At 40.2% G+C, this 21,662-nt stretch overlaps 1 protein-coding gene across 1 annotated transcript in view; it reads left to right on the top strand.

Annotated features, from left to right (window-relative positions):
• Positions 1–19,892, top strand: part of tfc (triforce) — a 581,513-nt gene extending 561,621 nt beyond the window's left edge. The window contains exons 3-5 of the mRNA XM_067139696.2: positions 5,836–5,945; positions 10,852–10,960; positions 17,441–19,892. Coding sequence (XP_066995797.1) covers positions 5,836–5,945; positions 10,852–10,960; positions 17,441–17,685 — 464 coding nt within the window. The 3' untranslated portion in view covers positions 17,686–19,892. The remainder of the gene's footprint in view (positions 1–5,835; positions 5,946–10,851; positions 10,961–17,440) is intronic.
• Positions 19,893–21,662: the final 1,770 nt, after the last annotated feature.

Raw genomic sequence — 21,662 nt, 5'->3', positions numbered from 1 at the left:
AAGCAATTTCTAATGTCGTTCGAGTTGTGTGTGGAGCCAACTGAGTAAATTGTTATTGTTGTTTTTGCAGCAGTAAATATAATTATTATAATTTTGCCGTCGAGACTCGGAATAAGGTTCTATCACGACGTTTTCTTGGACTGAGAGTGAAAAATCCTTAGAAAATATCAAATTACTCTACAACTTCTGCCGAAACTCACCCTAGTTTGAAAGTAGTATCTCTTAATTTTAGCTGCCCAGTTCTGTGTGGAGTACGTCTTAGCGTGCTAGGCTTAGGTGGTGTATTTAATGATCTCATTCTTTACAGTGTTTAAGGCATAAACATGACTTGCCTAATTATAGGAAAATGTATTACTGATGATTTTTATCTCGTTATTACACTACTTCTTAGGTTCCCAGATTATTATTATTATTATTATTATTATTATTATTATTATTATTATTATTATTATTATTATTATTATTATTTCCGGCTCCATACCTAAATGGTTAGCGTGCTGGCCTTTGTCCACAGGGGTTCCGGGTTCGATTCCCGGCAGGGTCGAGAATTTTAACCATAATTGGTTAATCCCGCTGGCACGGGGACAAGGTGTATGTGTCGTATTCATCATCATTTCATCCTCATCCTGATGCGCAGGTTGCCTGCAGGAGTCAAATCAAAAGACCTGCATCTGGCGAGCCGAACTTATCCTCGGACACTCCCGGGACTAAAAGCCATACGCCATTTCATTTTTTCATTTTTTCATTATTATTATTATTATTATTATTATTATTATTATTACACTTTATTTTACCTCGCACCGACACTGAGAGGTCTTACGGCGACGATGGAATGAAAAAGGGCTAGGAGTGGGAAGTGAACGTGGCCTTCCTGGTGTGAAAATGGAAAACCACGGTAAACCATCCTCAGGGCTGCCAACAGTTGGGTTTGGAACTACTATGTCCCGAATGCAAGCTTACAGTTACGTGACGCAAACCGCGTAGCCAACTTGCGCGGTTCAAAGATTATTATTATTATTATTATTATTATTATTATTATTATTATTATTATTATTATTATTATTATTATTAATATTATTATTATTATTTTAAGAGATGTGAAGTTAATACTTAAGACACCTGACCTTCTTGAATTAACTGGAAGTAGAACATGACCGCAATGGCACTAACAAGGCTGATGAGATCAATATCACGTCCCAGCCTAGCCCTAACTCAACTAAGTTCAACCTCCAGGTAACCAGAGAGGGCTACTCCATCCATGGTAATCACAGATTAATTGTGCGTGTAATCCTGTGGCATCATCCAACCCGGAATTTGGCTATGTGTGTATATGTACACCATCGTAAGATCTTATAAGTGGAAAATTACCATTCGAATATTTATATTTTATTTTATATTTTACAACCGCCTATGTGGTGTAGTGGTTAGTGTGATTAGCTGCCAACCCCGAAGGCTCGGGTTCGATTCCCGGGTCTGCCACGAATTTTGAAAAGTAGTACGAGGGCTGGAACGGGGTCCACTCATCTTCGGGTAGGTCAACTGTGTAGAGGGGGTTCGATTCCCACCTCAGCCATCCTCGAAGTGGTTTTCCGTGGTTTCCCACTTTTCCTCCAGGCAAATGCCTGGATGGTACCTAACTTAAGGCCACGGCCGCTTCCTTCCCTCTTCCTTGTCTATCCCTTACAATCTTCCCATCTCAACACAAGGCCCTCTTCAGTATAGCAGGTAAGGTTGCTTGGGCGAGGTCCCACTTCCCAGTTTTATCCACCCCCCCCCCCCCATAGGTAGGATCCCTCGCTGAGTCCGAGGGAAAACCAATACTGGAGGGTAAATGGATTAAGAAAGAAGAAATAATTTTACAACTGATCTGCATTTAGGACTCAATCGTTCCAGAATGGAGTAAATTTAGAATAGAAATGAAGAAAGTAAGTTATTACTGTGGAATAATAAAAAATATAGCTGGAAAAGTTAGTGAAACGTAACATTAACGAGGAATCATGGTGTGAGTGGGTGTTCAGAAAGTGACACTGCATTATCGCATTCTATATGTACGGTATTGGATAATGTTCATCTTAAAATAATTTTCACCTACTGTAGTTTCTGTGATTTTAACACACTGGTCGTAAAGGAGTATTTGATTGTTGGGCGTGGCTGTTTTTGTTTATTGTCTTCATTCAAATGTTTTTGGTGAATCTAATAATGTTCTGATAATCAGAATAGTTTTCTTTGCCCTTTTATGAAATAAAAATTGGGAGGTGTGATTAATAATCAAACCAGTTGTTTGGTAGTCTGACGCTGACCTCGCCCTGCTATAGCATGAAAACACAAAAACATTAATAACTCTAATGTTATTAAATTTGGAACCCGTATTAAATTTTTAAGAAACATGTTTTTATACAATCTTGCGATATACAGCATTGAAAAGACGATTTTCCGGCATCAACTTTGACCTCGACTTTTTTCAAAAACTAGGGAGTGTCTAGCAAAACGCCGAAACCCGTGTCTTTTTATTTTCATTATAGAACGTCCCTGCAAAATTTTATCAAGATCGGTGAGGCACATGTCACACACCCTCCCCTTGTTAGTGGGATAGAGAAAGCCTTTACCTTCGATTCCTCAAAGGCATCATGACTAGCACGGAGTTGAATTTGCTTTTGCTTTCAAACTTCGCTCACTTTATCTCACAGAAATGAAATGAAATAACATTTTCTAGATTAATTTTTCGTCATCCTAACATACACCGTGTCTCTCTGATATTCCTTATTTATTAGTCCATGTTGATGTCCAAATGTCGGACTCTTTGACCGAATGGTTAGCGTACTAGATTTCGGTTCAGATGGACCCGGGTTCGATTCCTGGCCGGACTGGGGTTTGCACAGCGTACGGTTAATTCCTCTGGCGTGAGGACTGGGTGTTTATGCTCATCTTAATACACACATCATCATCCACATGTTCCGGCTCCTTGGCTGAAAGGTCAGCGTAGTTGCCTTCCGTTCAGGGAGATCCGGGTTCAATTCCTGGCTGGGTCAGAGATTTTAACCTTAAATGGTTAATTACCTTGGCCCCCCAGACTGTGCGTTTGTGCTGCCGCCAAAATCCTCGCAACACATATTCCGTACACAACACTACCCGCCACTACAATAACACGCAGTTTCCAATACACGGCAGATGCTGCCCACCCTCGTCGGAGGGTCTGCCTTACAAGGCCTGCACCAGGCTAGCAATAACCACAGAAGCACGCAATACTGAATACATCCCTCCACATAGGTTTGGTGTCAGGGAGAGCAATGCTTTGTGAGCTGGTATTCATGGGATGATCGGTTCGAATCCCACTTTCGGTAACCCTGATATGGATTTGCGTGGTTTTCCTTTTTCACACCAGACAAATGCGGGAGCTGTACCATAGTTGAGTCCATGGCCGCTACCTTTCCAGTTCTGCCCTTTCCCATCCTTACGTCGCTGAAAACCTTCGATGTGTTAGTGCAACGTTAAAGCACTAGTAAATGAAAGAAAAGGCATCAGCTGGTAAAACTGTTTCCAATCCACCTCAAGTTCTGAATTTAATAAGTTGGAGAAAAGGCCAGGAAGAAGGAGATTGTTATCCAAACAATATTAATGGAAGTTTCGGATTTTCCGAAATTGTTCCCTGGAAAAAGGAAATGATTGTTAGCTTTCCACTGTTACTAAGAAATGCGTTACAGTAGGGAGATATCCCGGCTGCTATGTCTGCTTACAGTAGTTTAGCAACGAAACTAAATGAAAATGAATTACATATAACCAAAATATTACAAGAAATGTTATCAAAGCAATTAAATGCATGACAACGAAAATATAATAGCAATATATGAAAATAAAAATGAACCAGTTAATTACACGTAATGTAGCATTGGTGTATTTACAAGCCATCACACTCACGGGAAAATAGAGATATAGTAACACTTCCATAACCCTGTAACCGTGTGCATTTCAGTTTAAGACCGAGCACTGCTGCAGAATATCTTCTGAAGAACCTCAAAGCCTAGGCGATTCTTGTAGGTCAGCCAGATAGAAGCTATTCTCCTCCAGACACTATCTAGTATGGATACTGGGTCCCTTACAGTAGAAGACAGCTACAACAGAACTACTAAGGTCATGATTTATTTTTCCCGTGGAAAATTTCGAAACATCTCCTGTAACTCATGGTGAGACGTAAGTCCTCTTCATAACTCCTACCAGCTTAGACAGCTACTCACTTCGCACCGCGACTGTACTTGGAGGGGAATCAAGGCAATACAGCCACTGCCGATGTTGGTATAGAGGGTTCCACCCAATAGATTTTAATCCTCTCGCTGACATATATGAAGTTCTGTTTTCGTGAGATAGCTCTATAAAAGGCGCGATTGATAGCTTGCTGTAACTGGCACTTTTAGTCATAAAAATCCTTTCTCCCCTTCTGCTTCATAAAATGAAATCCCCAACCACATTTTGTGGAGCAGAGAAGTGTTTCTTTCAGAAAATCAATTGCAAACTTCGAAATCAGTTAAGTTATTCAGTGTTCACTGTCCACCAGCCCAAGAATGTTCCTTCATTTTTTTCAAATTCCTTGGCGTTTCATGCTTGGCGTACTGATGCCTCGTACATTACAGGGAGAATGAACCGCACGACATGATTGATCACTAGAGATGCGCTACACTTTATCCAGTCACGTAGTCGTACAATCTTACCAGGATAACGTGTCCAGCTGATCTACAACAAACATGCTCATTTGTTACCGCAAACGGGCACAGACTCCAACTGCTCACTGGAATTGACCACCCCGAATTTGTGCGTCGGAATTGATCGAGTTTTGCACATCGAAAAACCAATGGATAAATGTACAAGTTAGAGGTGTTCAACGAACAGGGCGCCAATTTCTTTCGTCAAGGAAAGGAGACAATCATTTTACGATTCTTTACAAATACTTGAATAACTTCGGTATAATGGAACGATGCCGAAATAAAGCAGTCATGTTTAGCCTGACCTGTCTTTACGTATTCATCACCACACTAGCGTAACGGTTTGCACTACTAGCTGCGGGTTCGATTTCCAGCACTACCAGAGATTTAAGATTGACAGGAGGTTTGGTACGTGGTTACGTCGGTACATGTAGTCACCTTTATTAGAGATTTACCTGAAGAGATGCAGCACCTTGGGGCGAGGACACACATTTATTGTCCGGCTCGATGTCTAAATGGTTAGTATGCTGACCTTTGGTACAAGGGGTCCCAGAGTTCGATTCCTGGTTGGGTCGGGGATTTTAACGCTTTTTAATCAGTTTACCCTCCACGTTTGTTTTTTCCGCGGACTCAGCGAGGGATATCTCCTCTACAGCTTCAAGGGCAGTATCCTGAAGCGTGAGATTTTCGGTCAGGGGAGGAGGACCAGTACCTCATCCAGGTGGCCTCACCTGCTATGCTGAAAAGGGTCCTTGTCGGGAGGATGGGAAGATCGCAAGGGATAGACAAGGAAGAGGGAAGGAAGCAGCCGTGGCCTTAAGTTAGGTACCAGGCATTTGCCTGGAGAGGAAATGGGAAACCACGGAAAACCACTTCGAGGATGGCTGACGTGGGAATCGAATCCCCTCTACCCAGTTGACCTCCCGAGGCTGAGTGGATCCCGTTCCAGACTTCGGACCACTTTCCAAATTTCGTGGCAGATCCGAGAATCGAACCCGGGCCTTCGGGATTGGCAGCTAATCACACTAACTACTACACAGCAGAGGTGGATTATTATTATTATTATTATTATTATTATTATTATTATTATTATTATTATTATTATTATTATTAATATAGCCTTCTTCTCTCAAACTTTCAGGTGAATGTACCAACTGCGTGGACGACAGTGTAGGACTGGCAGGCAACCGCTGGACTATGCCACTTCTCAAGCTTGGCGAGAAACGCTACTATCTTGGAATCTTCTTCAAGGTAAATTCATGAACATCTTGGCCTGTATTAACTTCACTCCATCATTACATCATTAGGGATTCTAATATTGTTGTTCATATCAATAGCCTATTGGGAAAGAATTATGGCTGGGGACGAGTGAACTTACTCGTTAAGGGAGTATTTTGGAGGCAATAGGTACGATTAAAGTAGCAAACATTGAGCGTTATCTTATTGATACAGAGATAAATTGAGTACAAGTGAATTAATCAGTTATTTAATAGTCATGTTGTAAAAATAGGGTATGTAGCAAACAAGATGATAGGTTTACAATAAGATAACGTACGCCATGAATTTGAAATAATCATCGACTTGTTCACAAGTTTATTAAGAGGAAAGTTAAATTACCTATCCGCAATTTGGGGCCCATTATTATGGAAGAAAATGTTAAAAATGGTTTAAATCTTTTCATGTATGTACTGTAACTACAAAATACATAGAAACTAACAAATGTTACATTAAATACATAGGGTAGAAGATGTACGTAGATCCTTAACAAATATTATTGCACGTCCATTAATATAAAATTATTCATTATAACTTATCACTGGAATTCAAAATTATAGAAAGCACCTTCATGTACAGTACAATGTTGAATTATTGTCTGGCCCAAGAACACATTTAATCGGAAACGTATATGTATATGTACAGTAAATTAAACAGTAATGTAAGTATGTTAATATTAGATGAGTCAAGAAGATACCGGTATTAATTAAATCTATGTTTTTAAATTAACCAGTTCTTTAATTTATTCTTGCATAAAATAATTCGCAATTCTACATCATTGTTAACTTTTGAAATATTCCTACCGAGCTCGATAGCTGCAGTCGCTTAAGTGCGGGCAGTATCCAGTATTCGGGAGATAGTAGGTTCGAATCCCACTGTCGGCAGCCCTGAAAATGGTTTTCCGTGGTTTCCCATTTTCACACCAGGCAAATGCTGGGGCTGTACCTTAATTAAGGCCACGGTCGCTTCCTTCCCACTCCTAGCCCTTTCCTGTCCCATCGTCGCCATAAGACCTATCTGTGTCGGTGCGACGTAAAGCAACTAGCAAAAAAAAAAAAAGAAATATTCCTGATGCATCATTAAATGTAAATTAGTATAATAAAATGATTAGCACAAAAGAGGTGTATTATGTCCTTGGGATGAGTGAAGACCGTTTTTTGAGAAGACCTAAGCGAACGATCTCGTGAAGAACCCACCGTAGGCCTACTTGACGTCGGGGAAGCACAATGTTGTTATCAACTGAGAGGACCAAAAAACAAATGTCTAGCTCACATGCTCTGTATTCGTCGCTAATACCCGGCTTCTTGGCGGAATGATCAGCGTAGTGCTCTTCGGTTCAGAGGTCCCCGGGTTCGATACCCGGCCTGGTCGTAGATTTTAACGTTAAATGGTTAATCCCATTGGGCTGGGGACTGGGTGTTTGTGCTTTCCCCAATATCCGTGCAACCCTCACACACCACATACAACACCACTACATTAACATGTCGGAAGGCCTGCCTTACAAGGGTTGCACCAGGCTAGAAATAGCCAAACGGAATTATTATACCTGCTATAAGAAAATCTTGTCCACGGGAGAAATATGGAAAGTTTACCTTTGTGTGGTGCGAAAATTATCAGCCCTGAATAGGAAGATGATCTTTTGGGTATGGGAGTTACAAGCCACAACGTGGGCATCTTCGTAGTTCACAAAATGATCAATGAAGACTGTTAACTTGCACCTAAGCTGTGAATAACGAATAAGTCACTGCATTGATCTCGAAAGCTCACTCCATCTAACGTGATAGCCGAGTTACTTCGACGGTGGATTCTCATTGCGGCGGGCGTGGTTCTAATCCTGGCACCGAGCGAATTGGCAGTGCGGATAGTGTCGCGTAGATGTAACTTTGCATTAGAGAAAGAGTGGGTTCGAATCCCATCGTCGGCAGTCCTGAAGATGGTCTTCCGTTAATTCCCATTTTCACACGAGACAAATGTTGGGGCTGTACCTCAATTACGGCCACAGGTGCTACCTTCCCAATCCTAGCTATCTCGCATCCTTGAGTTGCCGACAACTTTGATGTATTAGTGTGACGTTCACTAGAAAATATATATAATCCTGGCCAATGCGTGTGGGTTTTTTTAAATAAAGTTCACTTTCCAGTGGTTCGGATTCCGCATAAGAACAGAAGTCCCTTGTCCGTGTTCACCATATCAACAGCCACACAAAACTACAAGTTTTCTTGCTCGCATTCCATCTATATGGAAAGCGAAAAAGTTACTACTTTTTTGTTTTGCGATTTCTTTCGTGGCGCACCTACACGCATTGCGAAGGAAACAACTGCGACCTTAATTTACCGGGTATTAAAATTGAAGTCCCGCCTCTGGCTGTACTGATTAGTGTGATTAGTTGCCATCCCCAGAGGCCCAGGTTCCATTCCCGGCTCTGCCACGAAATTTGAAGCGTGGTACGAGGACTGGAACGGGGTCCACTCAGCCTCGGGAGGTCAACTGAGTAGAGGAGTTGTTCGATTCCCACCTCAGCCATCCTCGAAGTGGTTTTCCGTGGTTTCCCACTTCTCCTCCAGGCAAATTCCAGGATGGTACCTAATTTAATGCCACGGCCACTTCCTTCACTCCTCCTTGTATATTCCTTCCAATCTTCCCATCCCCCCACGCGACCCCTGCTCAGCATAGCAGGTGAGGCCGCGTGGGCGAGGTACTGAACCTCCTCCCCAGTTGTAAACCCAATCGAAAGTCTCGCGCTCCAGGACACTGCCCTTGAGGCGGTAGAGGTGGGATCCCTCGTTGAGTCCGAGGGAAAAGCCAACCGTGGACGGTAAAAGGGTTAAAAAAAGAAAGAAACAAAGAGACAAAGAAAGATTAAAATGGAAAAACCACGGGAAACAATCCTCACGGTTTGATAATCAAACTACTCCGATGTGGTAAACCATTCAGGACGACCCTATTACTGTATAGCGTGGCGATTCAATGAGCGTTATTCAAGGGCCGTTACATATCTGATCATCCTGAATTGTTTACTAGAAGGAAGGAGTTCGCTTTTAATTTAGATGGAGTGGGTCTTTGTTACCTGTACAGTAAACTCATTCTTCATTCACTCCTCATGGTGCAAGTTAAAAGTCTACCAATGAACTTTGACGACGATCACTTTGATGGATGTAACTCCTCTCCTAGAGAGCATCTACCTAATAACAGGCAAACACTTTTCACACCACTCAAGGGTAAATTTTCTAACGTTCTCCTATAAAGACGGGCCTCTGTTAGCAGCTAATGTTGCACATACGAACTAGATGTTGCGTGGCACTTTCATCGGTATCAGCAGCATTGTGCTTCCCCGACCTTCAAATTGGATGGGTTCCTCGAGAATACCACCAGTAAAAGTCGATTTAAAATACAGGAGAGGTTAACTAAGAATCATCCCCGTTCCTGAGTAGGAGGATTATCTTATTACACTCATTTAAAAAGGGGTGGATATCTGGCATGATGTTTACTGTTCCTAGTGCAGTTTTTCATGCTGATTTCATGTCCGAAAACCCTCTTACTCTATCACGTCAGATTTTGAAGATGCTGACAAAGTTTTATTTTTCATGGAACAGCGTTCATCGAAAATTGAGGTGCTGAGATCAAAAACGGGACATGTCACTGAATAGTAGTTTCGAGATATATACATTTTTGTATATAATTCTGTATAATAATATTCCTACACTTTATAGTTAAACCTACATGCTCATTAGGAAGATTAAAGTCATATACCAAAATACGTAACCATATAATAAACAGACATAATAGGAAATTGATATAGAATATGACCGACAAACCCGTTTTTTATTTAAACACTCGCTTTACAAAAATAAAGTTTAACTAAAAAAGTCGTACAGTTTTATAGCAAAATGTATTTTTAATCACTTAAGCATATTAATACGCATTCCAAATGCCTGTATAAATATGAGTCATATAACAAAACATGCATATCAAAATCGACGCTCTCATGGAAGTACAAGCCAATAACCTATCAAATATTTTGGCTTGTAACATGGGAGGGATAATATAAAAGGATTTTCTTACGAAACAACCCACATTATTTAGTCAGATAACTACGTTCATATTTGGCTTAAACGCCAGAGTTCACTCCTGATCACATCCCGAACTTCACTTTCGCACGACACAAAATTTCAACACTGGTTTGGACAGGGAAAGAGCTATGAACAAGTCCCCTGTTAGCGTCAACAGATGCCGAATCATATAAAGATAACAACCACAGTAATAACTCATATACCACCAAAATGATGACGGGTCCTGTTTTTTTATTTCAGCGCCTCAATTGTTATCATAGTTTTTCGTTAATTTTCATGCAAAGCCAAATATTTTCATTTGCTTCTTCTTTATTGTCGGTAGCAGTGGACAGTATGAGGCTAGAGGTTGCATAAATTCACCAGATCTGTTTTGCTATGTAACAAACAAATCCAATATGTGCCGTGTGGTGCATTTGCACTAATCTTAGCTGAAGCCGCGTTCATTAGTACTCCATGTAGCAATCAACGCTCTAGTGAAACTTCTGTCTGCGAGTTGTTTTCCTTGATACAATGTTAAACATATGTAAAGGGTTGATGTCACATATCTCAAAAACAGTGGGTGATTGAGAAAAATGGTTTGCATATTTTGAATCAACATATGTATCTGTCTTAGAACGCATGTTTGATACCAAGATATCTGCCGAAAAGTCATTTTTGTTGATCAGTGCTATTATCCGTAACTTATTAAAAATAAATAGTGAAACCAGAAAGGGTGAGGTGAACAGAGACAGTAGCTGATTTAGTATTTAATGTAAATATGCTAATATACACTTCTGTTCCTGTTTTAACTGTTGAATGTAAATCTGTTTCAGGCTAACTGGTACCGCGCGGCGCAGTACTGTCGCTATCACGGCATGCATCTTGCCAGCATAAACAGCCAGGAAGAGAACGACAAGTTGGAGAAACATATCCGAGATTTCGGTGAGTATGGACGTCGCGCTAATACTTAAGAGCAGGTGAAATGGTTAGCCTCACACGAAGTCTCGTAATGATGGTTGTGGTATTACTGGATATCATAACTCAGAATGCAACGACCCATTACAACTTTGATATTTATTGAGAATTTCATTTCCGTTTACCTATTTAACTGATGCTGATGGATTGTCGATGAACAAATCTTATGATATTTTTCTCTCTGTCTACTATGTAGGGTAAATGAAATGGCGTATGGCTTTTAGTGCCGGGAGTGTCGGAGGACATGTTCGGCTCGCCAGACGCAGGTCTTTGATTTGACGCCAGTAGACTATGTAGGGTGAGGAAGTTAGAGTGCACGTATACTACTCAAAACATAAATTGCAACGTCAAAAGTAATAGATCGTTTGTGTTGATTGTGGAGGTATAGAATGGTGCAATATACGTACATAAACAATACGGGTTCCGAACATTTGGTTCGTTTACAAGACAATCTTCACGTGGTTGGTCGTAGACGATCCACCTCCAGTATGCGGAAGACAGTGCAGCTCCGTTGAGTTGCAGTCTATGAAGTAGAATGATCCCTGGCCAGATAGAGGGCTTCGACCCCCAGGAGACCCACCCCACCCCATTAGGGTAGGGAATGAAATATTTTAATATATATGGAGTGATCCCTTATCGATTAATCGATTATTCTCGGTGACAGAGAAGAATACATCATCAAAAATACAGTTTAACGAAGTTAGCATAATTGGTCGTTTTGAGATTTACTGTCCGCGCTCGTACTCTCCACGAAATCACAACTTTGCAATGGCCCACCAGATCACTGGCCTAGGATCTACTGAGTATGTGTGGGACAAGGTATGTAGACAATTCAGAAATTCTCCTGAACTATGGAGCAACACTGGTCCTCGCGATGTTCGGTATTTTGTTGCAGCATGTTGTGATCACACCCTGTACTAGTGGTCCACCAACAGTGAACACACAGGAACCGGAAAGTAACGTAAACGCGTGTCCTCATCCCGAGGTGGTGCAGCTCTTTTCAGGCGCACCCCCAATGAAGCTGAGTGTACAATTTTTAACCACATACCAGCCCTTCTGCCATTCTTAAATTTATGGCAGTACCGGGAATCGAACCCGGGCCCCCCAAGGACGGCAGCTATTAACACTAACCTTTACGATACGGAGGTGGACAACCGGAAAGTGTTATTGCATCGCTTCCCTGTTACATTCCCACCCCTTCATGACTTTGTAATTTACAGTTTCTATAGTGTAGCAGGAAATTATCGAAGTGAAATTATATCTTGGATCATCAAGGATAACGAACAGTTATTTCTCAATTGTGAGTCCAGTTCTGGAATACGAGAGCAGCCGTATTTGGACCAATAAGAAACATGGCTTATAACAGAAAAGGTATATAGTACAGAGAAGAACAGCAAGGTTCGTTTAGCATGTTCAATATACAATCCCACACAGTCCACTTAACAAATAAAACATATCGTCGTCGCGGCTAAAAAAATCCTTCTATGCGATAACATTTCAGCTTAGAATTCTGAACAGAAGGGTTCTGTCATCTAAGGTTCAGTACTGCATGGACTATATCAAAGAATTTTCGTTCTAAGTGATAAACGTGCTGCGGATCAGTATTTCTCCCCTCAACATTGACACATAATGGTATTTTATAATAATAATGTTATTTGTATTACGTCCCACTAACTACTCTTTTACGGTTTTCGGAGACGCCAAGGTGCCGGAATTTAGTCCCGCAGGAGTTCCTTTACGTGCCAGTAAATCTACCGACACGAGGCTGACGTATTTGAGCACCTTCAAATACCACCGGACTGAGCCAGGATCGAACCTGCCAAATGAGCCACTCAGCCCGGCGAATGGTATTTTGAGGCGCATTGACGATATAGGTAATGTCCAGGCGCACACAATCGATTTAGCGAATGTAACATACACGTGAAGTTCAGTCACACACATTCCAACTAACAAATAAAACACGATTCACAATTGTGAGTCCAGTTCTGGAATACGAGAGCAGCCGTATTTGGACCAATAAGAAACATGGCTTATAACAGAAAAGGTATATAGTACAGAGAAGAACAGCACACACAGTACAACATACAGGTGATATTCAGTTGAACACAATTCACCTAAAGAATACAACATACACGTGAAGTTCAGTCACACACAGTCCACCCAACAAATAAAACATACAGGTGATGCTCTGTCGACACGATTCACTTAATAAGTACAACATACAGGTGATATTCAGTTGAACACAATTCACCCAAAGAATACAACATACACGTGAAGTTCAGTCACACACAGTCCACCCAACAAATAAAACATACATGGGATGTTCAGTCGCACACAGTCCACCTGACAATTAAAACATACATGGGATGTTCAGTCGCACACAGTCCACATAACAATTAAAACATACAGGGGATTTTCTGTCCACACGATCCTCTTAATAAGTACAACATACAGGTGATATCCAGTTGAACATAATCCACCTAAAGAGTACAACATATAGGTAATACGGAGTTGAACAGAATCCACTTAATAAATACGACATACAGGTGACGTTCAGTTTAACACAATCCACTTAACACATACAACATACAGTTAGTTGATTTTCAGTTCTGTTAAAAAATAAAATGAATGGGTTATGGTCAGTCGCACACAATACACTTAACAAATACAACATATGTTCAGTTGAACACAATCCACTTAACAAGTACAACATTAGGTGATGTTCAGTTGAACACAGTCCACTTTATAAATGCGACATACAGGTGTTGTTCAGTTGAACACAATCCACTTAACAACATACTTAACAAATACAACATGCAGGTGATGTTCCGTTGAAAATAATCCACTTTACAAGTACAACATATAGGTAATGTTCAGTCACCACAGTCCGCCTAAAGAATACAAATACAAGTGATGAACACAATCTACTTAGCAACTTACAACATTTGGACATAAATAATCTCACATTGGCATCTTAATACGCAAGGCGAATGATTTATAAGATCAATTAATTAACTGCTGATGTTTGAAGATGTTAAAACTAAGTTAGAACCTCAAAACGTGTATCACGCGAACAGAATGACCGGCAACGACTTGAAATATGTATGTTACTTCAAAGAGGTGCGTTTGAGTGTCGACTTAAGAAATATATATTTTACGAGCGAAGAAAGTCTCCCCATATACCTTACTGGCAGCCGTCGCTGCATATTACGGAGCCGTGAGCGACGTAGTCATATTTTATACAAAATGTATGGCGTTTTTATTATCTTCTTTTACTTGACTGCAACATCTTGAAGAAATATTCTACGATACCTCATAATGGATACCCCCTTCGTAGATGAGTTTATCTGTTACGATATAATTGATGATCTGTACCCTTTACCCTAGCTCGAATCCCGGTTCTCCTTAATGATTTTCCCTCGGATTTTCCCGTAATCATTCCAGGGATAATTCTAATAATTACGACTAGTTGTCGCTTTCGTCACTGTTGAGTTAAATTTGTGATGTGGAGGTCATTTTTGTTAATAAACTACTTCACACAGAGATGATCATGTAGAGTACAGTATCCCTCACTAATTGAAAAATATTAATCATTCTCTGAAAATGACAGTGTTTGGCTGATTAATACACGGAGATTTACGCACTCGTTGCCAGTGAAATGGTGTACTTAAATAACGTAATAATCCTGGTCAGACGATTAGCCAAGCCATTTCAGTCTTAAGAACATTGAGCAGTCCTTGACACCCAAATAAAAGTAAAATTGATAACGGTGAGCGTTCAGCATACGTAAAGTATGAGCTCTTGCTCAGCGTCGGGCGCCGAGGAGGTTAATTATGAGGAATGGGAGGTTGGGAGGAAGCAGGCCTGCCGTAACCCGCACTTCGACTCCAACGCGCTCTCGCCGACACATCCCAAAGTCAGTCCGGCGTTCAGGACGTATTATATACGCCTTTCTCAACACTTGAATACGTATCTTTATACTTCTTATTCATTCATAACATCGAGAATCAAAATATTGATAAAAATAACTAAAATTTGTAAAATCGTAAATATCACCTCTTTATCATTCATCGTGAAAATAACAGTGACAAACAAAACCCGTGGTACTAGACTTCATTAAAGATCTTGACCATAAAAACAACTGATGCCCTGCCAATAGGCCAGCAGATTTTGGAGGGTAACGTGGTTAACGTGACATCATCAATCATATTGCTCGGTTTTCGTGACCAGGTCACTGCTTCTCATATCAACAGCTACCTCATTTGGTCTCATGAAGCTGAGTGAACCCCGCTCCAGCCCTCAGTCCAAAATTAAAGTCCTTGGATAGGCTTGGAATCGAATTAGGGTCGTCCAGGTGAGAGGAAGCCACGCTATCCGTATAGCAAGAAACTAGCAAAAAATAATTGTATAAAACATAAAAGATTGTATTTTCTTTTTCTATTGTTTCGTACAGCTTTTCAATAGCACTAATATTAACTGAGATACTCTATAATTCGTGGTGGCTAATGGGGATATATATAAAACAAGAGGATGACAGAGAAACATAATGAAAATCATTGTTTACTATGTAGAGAAATACTGGAAGAGGCTGATCTACTGAGAGTATGTAGGGGAACTGATGCACTTACAATTAAATATTTTGGTGGTGAATATAAATAAAAAACAGAAAAACAGAAAGAATTCCATACAATTGCTAAATTGTTAAACAAATAATGGATTACACCAGGACGAAGAGCAAAGTTTTTTGTATATTTTCTTAGTATTTTGAGAAGTAGTCGCCTCTGTGGTGTAGTGGTTAGCGTGATTAGCTGCCACCCCCGGAGGTTCGGGTTCGATTCCCGGCTCTGCCACGAAATTTGAAAAGTGGTACGAGGGCTGGAACGGGGTCCACTCAGCCTCGGGAGGTCAACTGAGTAGAGGTGGGTTCGATTCCCACCTCAGCCATCCTGGAAGTGGTTTTCCGTGGTTTCCCACTTCTCCTCCAGGCAAATGACGGGATGGTACCTCACTTAAGGCCACGGCCGCTTCCTTCCCTCTTCCTTGCCTGTCCCATCCAATCTCCCCATTCCTCTACAAGGCCCCTGTTCAGCATAGCAGGTGAGGCCGCCTGGGCGAGGTACTGGTCATTCTCCCCAGTTGTATCCCCGACCCAAAGTCTGAAGCTCCAGGACACTGCCCTTGAGGCGGTAGAGGTGGGATCCCTCGCTGAGTCCGAGGGAAAAGCCAAACCTGGAGGGTAAACAGATTAAGATAAGAAGAAGATAAGATTTTGAGAAGTATGTGGCAAAAAGAAATGTAAATAGATTAGCACTTACTAAAAGTATGGAAAAAAACGAAGTCAACGTTTAGAATCATGGCTGTATTGTTGTTGTCACTGTTAATACGTTAAATTGCAAGTGAATCTGCTTAGCTTACAAGAGATGAACAGTTCTTCCTCAGCTGCTGGAATTCCGTAGCTGTAGGTCGAGAACTCACGGTGTCTATTGTAAGCTAAGGAGAAATCTGGTCGGACTCATAACAAACAAATACTCGCGACTATTAATAATAAGGGTGAGATACATATTGTGGTAGACAATAAATCACTCTTAATGCCTAGGACAAAAATAAATATTATTTTTTTAAACTACAATTTAGAGATTGAGTGGAAATAGTTATTAGGTGTATGTGTAATGTTTAAGGTAGTAGTAGATAAATTTAAATGTAATAACAAAGCATTCATATATCAGAATAATATGAATTGCAATAAATGATTACTCTCTCTGCCCAGTTGAACCGGAACTATTCTACTCGAGAATTCGCTTTTTATACCTTTATCTTAATATCCACTCCATCCGACACTAATAAAATAAATTATATGGCGTGATAGCTGAGTTGTATCCAAAGGCAGCCGCGTTTCGAATCCCAGGAAATGCATGTGAGAATTTTTCAAATGTATTGTTTCTGCGGTTTGTAATCCACGTAATACTGGAAGGCCCTAGGCTATAATCACGACATGGAGAGTCACGTAAAACTACAAGTTTCCTTTTGCTTTCAAAAACTGTATGACATAATCAAAACCATCTTATTAACAGTGCTGATGTTAGTACTTATTGTTATAATTAATCATTTAACAGTCGTATTAGCACACTGATTTTTTTTATTTACAGAACCTGTTTTCGGACTCATCATCAGTGTCAAAATTATTTTACTTAAAACTCGATGTGACAACACACTCATATAAAATCATATGTTTTAAAATAAATTTGGCACTTAGTATTGTTATCTGAAATTCCAACCTCTGCAAACTGCTGAACGGGTGATGTGTACTTTACAACGAACTTTAACTGAACTATGTAACAGAGTGAACGAGTGTAAAACAACTCAGAATTATTATTATTATTATTATTATTATTATTATTATTATTATTATTAATATTATTATTATTAAAGACCTCCTCATTGTTCCAGGGTTGGGTCACGAGCACTTCTGGACTTCTGGCACGGACCAAGCTGAGGAAGGCACTTTCTTCTGGATGGCCACTGGCCGTCCTATTACTTTCACCAACTGGAACACGGGAGAACCCAACAACTTCCGTTACGAGAATGGGGAGGAAGAACATTGTCTGGAGCTGTGGAACAGGGACGGCAAGGGACTCAAGTGGAATGACACTCCGTGTTCTTTCGAGACATTTTTTGTATGTGAGGTGCCATGAAGTATTCACGTGAAATCGCTTACAAACTCTCAGCGCCAGAAGGGACACGACACGAGGCCATCGTTGCCCTTTTCTCGCTTCAACTTTCCATCCACTCTTCAATGAACAGTATTGTGTACCAACAACTGAACTACTGTGATAGCACCCTGATTCAGTGAACGCTGAAGTGGGGGTGAAATACTGAGGAAGATGACTTTTTCTACGTCTTCTTGAAAACCTAGTTTCTGAGTGATGAATTTAATTTGAAAAGACTCAAAACAAAAATGCACATAAGAAGTTTTAAAACTAGAAATTTTAATCAAAATATGATAACAATGTGAGAAGTTTCGTAAAATTTCGTAGCTGAACTTGTTTTCGAATTTTTATTAAAATATATTAATAATAACAAATAATGAAATGTTTGAAATAATATGAATCTAGAGGCCTTTGCGGCATTTGCGAGCCAACGGAACAGTAATGGAGGTCCATAAAAAGCGCCTGGCCTCATTTATTGTTTCGAACTGTACCAGCCCTAAGTATCATGTTAGCTTACCATTCTTCACATTAGAGACTCCTCGCCTATTCATTATTACTTCATTACCTTCAGTTCATTTCGCTTTAGACTATATTAAAATTATTAAATATATTTCACACTTATTCATGTACGCATTTTGTTTCATAAATCATAGATGTATCTGTCATTATACCATGACCAAATGCAATAAACTAGATGTGTTTTATATAACTAGGCCTGACGTTTTGGGCCGATATGAAATATGAGATAACAGCTGGCCATCAGTATGATTAAATCTAGTTCATAACGTATAGCTACAAATCGTCACGCATAGATATGTTCCTTCCACACTATTCAAAGAATGTACTGTCCCGCTGTACCGTTGCGACGCCTGAATCGTGCACCTTTAAGCAAACTACTCCTCTCTTGTAATATTCATACGCACACTTCTTTCTTTTTGCACTGTCTCCGTAGAACACACATCATTTGCTGAAAGACATCTATGCTAGCAAACAAGGTATTTCTGTATTTTACTTAACTCTTTTTAATGTACAGAAATAGTAAACGTGTACATTTGTGGTAACTTCTCATAAGAACTTAAAACTCAAATCGAATTAAAAATTAATAATTTATTTTAGAAAATGACAAATTACTGATAACATTGAACTAGATTTTCTGATTTATGAACAATTGTCTTGTAAAGTATTGATAACATGTCGAAAGTAAATTACTATGTATATGAATTACAAGACTAGGCAAGAAGATAGAAGTTCAAGTTACATACCGGTGGAAAAAATGTACGTTTCTCCCTTTTTCTGAAACAGATCTCCATAACGATGCCGCAAAACTACTGGATATTTCCTGTGCAACCATCAGTGTTTTCTAATGAATGTTTGCTGGATACTCGTTTCATTTCCATAACGGCAAGTTTCTATAAGGATGTTTCAAATTAATTTTATTCAAGATTCCCTTTTCACTTCTTACAATACAGTACACCAAATGTGAATCAATGTGGTGACTTCGTATAACCACAATAGCAGATAAAAAATGCTGAAATACAGTGAGCAAAGGAGTGCACTGTGTTTCTTACGGTCTTCTGCACGGACAACCTGCAAGTTATCTGGAAAGACTGTCTATGTCACTACTGTTGTTCGGACACAAGGGATTACTCACTAATTCATTTTCTCGCTTACTCGCATTGAACTAACATCGCTCGTGTTTCTTGTCCAATCATCTGCACATGCCATCACTGCTGATATATAGCTGATCTTTACGGAAATGACTTCCTAGTGCTGCTATAGTCTAGATCAAGCGCGTCCATAACAGTACTCGCTTCTACAACGTGAATAGTGATTACATCCCTGTAATCTACAGGTGTTGTAATCTTATTTTTAGTTATAGGAACAGCTTTTATAGGATATGTTCTCTACCCCTATCGGCCCTCCCCTACGTACGAAACCGTGGAGTGTACCTGTATTTCTTGCCTGTATAAGGCGTAAGTGGTGAACTACAACGAACAACATTACTATCGTACTACCCAAGTTTTTTCTATTACTGTTTTACGCCCCACCCGAACAGACCGGTCTTATGGCGACTATGGGATAAGATACGGCTAGGACCGGCAAGAAAGAGACCGCTGACTTAATTAAGGTAGAGCTGTAACATTTGCCTGGTGTGGAAATGATAAATCACTGAAAATAAACTTTAGTGTTGCCGACAGTAGGTTTCAAACCCACTATCGCCCGAATGTAAGCTCACAGATGCGTAACACAAACTGCATAGCCAACTCTCTCGGTGGTAAAATCCTTCAAGCTCTAAAATGAGGAGTTTCCAAAGTGAAATAGAAGAACTATGTTTTCTGTTACGTATGTAAGGAAAATATGACATGTATTATGTTCCAAGATCATTCATGGCGTATTACGAAGTATTATACAGCAGCACTGTTTTGCATGCCATGGTGAATATGCAGAACTGAAAGATATTTTCATAACACTGCAAACAATATGTGAGGAGGACGAATATTGGAACATGCATTTTTTGTTGTACACTGACAGTGGTACTTTAAAATTGTGAAATAAAGAGTTGTTCTTATCACTTTAGTGTGTATGTCGAAAGTTACGCATAATATGATTGTTTTTATTTATTTATTATTCACAGATGTTTCTTTGCAATTACTTTCAAATCATTCTTATAATTCAGAAACAATATTTCAGTTCTGAAAATGAGTATATTAATTTGTATCAAGTTAGACACGTCCACTCAAAACTCGTTGCACATCTTGCTGTCTGTGCCATGCGTGAATAGTATAGCTGTGTTGGCTGGTTTGAGGATTGTATTTCCCATAGGACTCGGGGCTCAAGGCAGGTTTGCTAGCCCTCGGTCTACATGATATTTGCGTATTGAATCTAGATCGGAATATTGACATTTAGTAGACTGTGGAAAGGAAAACAAAATTACTTTTTACTCGCATAACCCATGATGTGTCTGCGCCGTTTTGTCATGGCCGATTAAGATATTATTGCTGAAACCTTGTGAATTGTCATCGACATGCTTTAGTCTGTCCCAATACACAGCACACAGTGAAGTTACAATTGCGTGAATCTGTGCTCATAAAGGTGACACTTCACCAGAAACTTGCTGAACAAATGCATCGCGTCCCCGTCGAGCCGACTCGTACATAAAATAATTTTTACATGCGAAAATACGGTGTTGCAATGATAACTGTCTCACCATGTTAACAGCTGAGATTGACTGGCTTTTGATGCTAGGTCGGACATGTGCAGGCTCCTTGCAAGATCAAGAACGATGCGCGCGCCTCCCATAAAACTGCTTAGGTCTCGGAGAGTAGAAACGCCGCTGGACGGTCTTGGTTAGTAAGAGAGACCCTTTATTTGCTAGTTTTACGTCACGCCAAATTAGACTGGTCTTATGGCGACGACGATGGGACAGGGCTAGGACGGGGAAGGAGGCGACCGTGGCCTTGATTAAGGTAAAGTCCCAGCATTAGCCTGTGAAGGTAAGGGAAGCCGGGGCAAACCATTTTCATGGCTGCTGACAGTGGGATTCGAATGCACCATCTCCCGAAGGCAAGCTGACATCTACGTGGCCCAAACTGCGAAGCCAGCTCGCTCGGTGGTGGTGGGATGTAAAGCCAATAAAAGTATTGTTATGAAATTCGGGTGTAGGCTTAATGTCTCTCCAGAAGCGGAAGCCACATTTCTAAATTTGTCTACTTTATTACAAGGAAAATGAACCTCAGACCTTCCAGGTGGATGGAGAACACCTGTTCTGCTTCGGCTAGACAGCCTATTACTTCGAATAAACATTGAAATGAAATACTGCAATAATTAATTTCTCAAAATGTAACTTTATCATCGTACGCGAAATTATGCAGTTCCATAGTTGAAAGTTGTTAATTTAGGACCGAAAGAATTTCAATAGAAATTTAGAGCCACGGTCCACTAAAGCAGAGTTTATAATAATG

This window comes from Anabrus simplex, chromosome 2, assembly GCF_040414725.1.
Source record: "Anabrus simplex isolate iqAnaSimp1 chromosome 2, ASM4041472v1, whole genome shotgun sequence".
In the NCBI taxonomy this organism is placed as follows: domain Eukaryota; kingdom Metazoa; phylum Arthropoda; class Insecta; order Orthoptera; family Tettigoniidae; genus Anabrus; species Anabrus simplex.
This window is presented reverse-complemented; position numbering and strand designations above follow the sequence as displayed.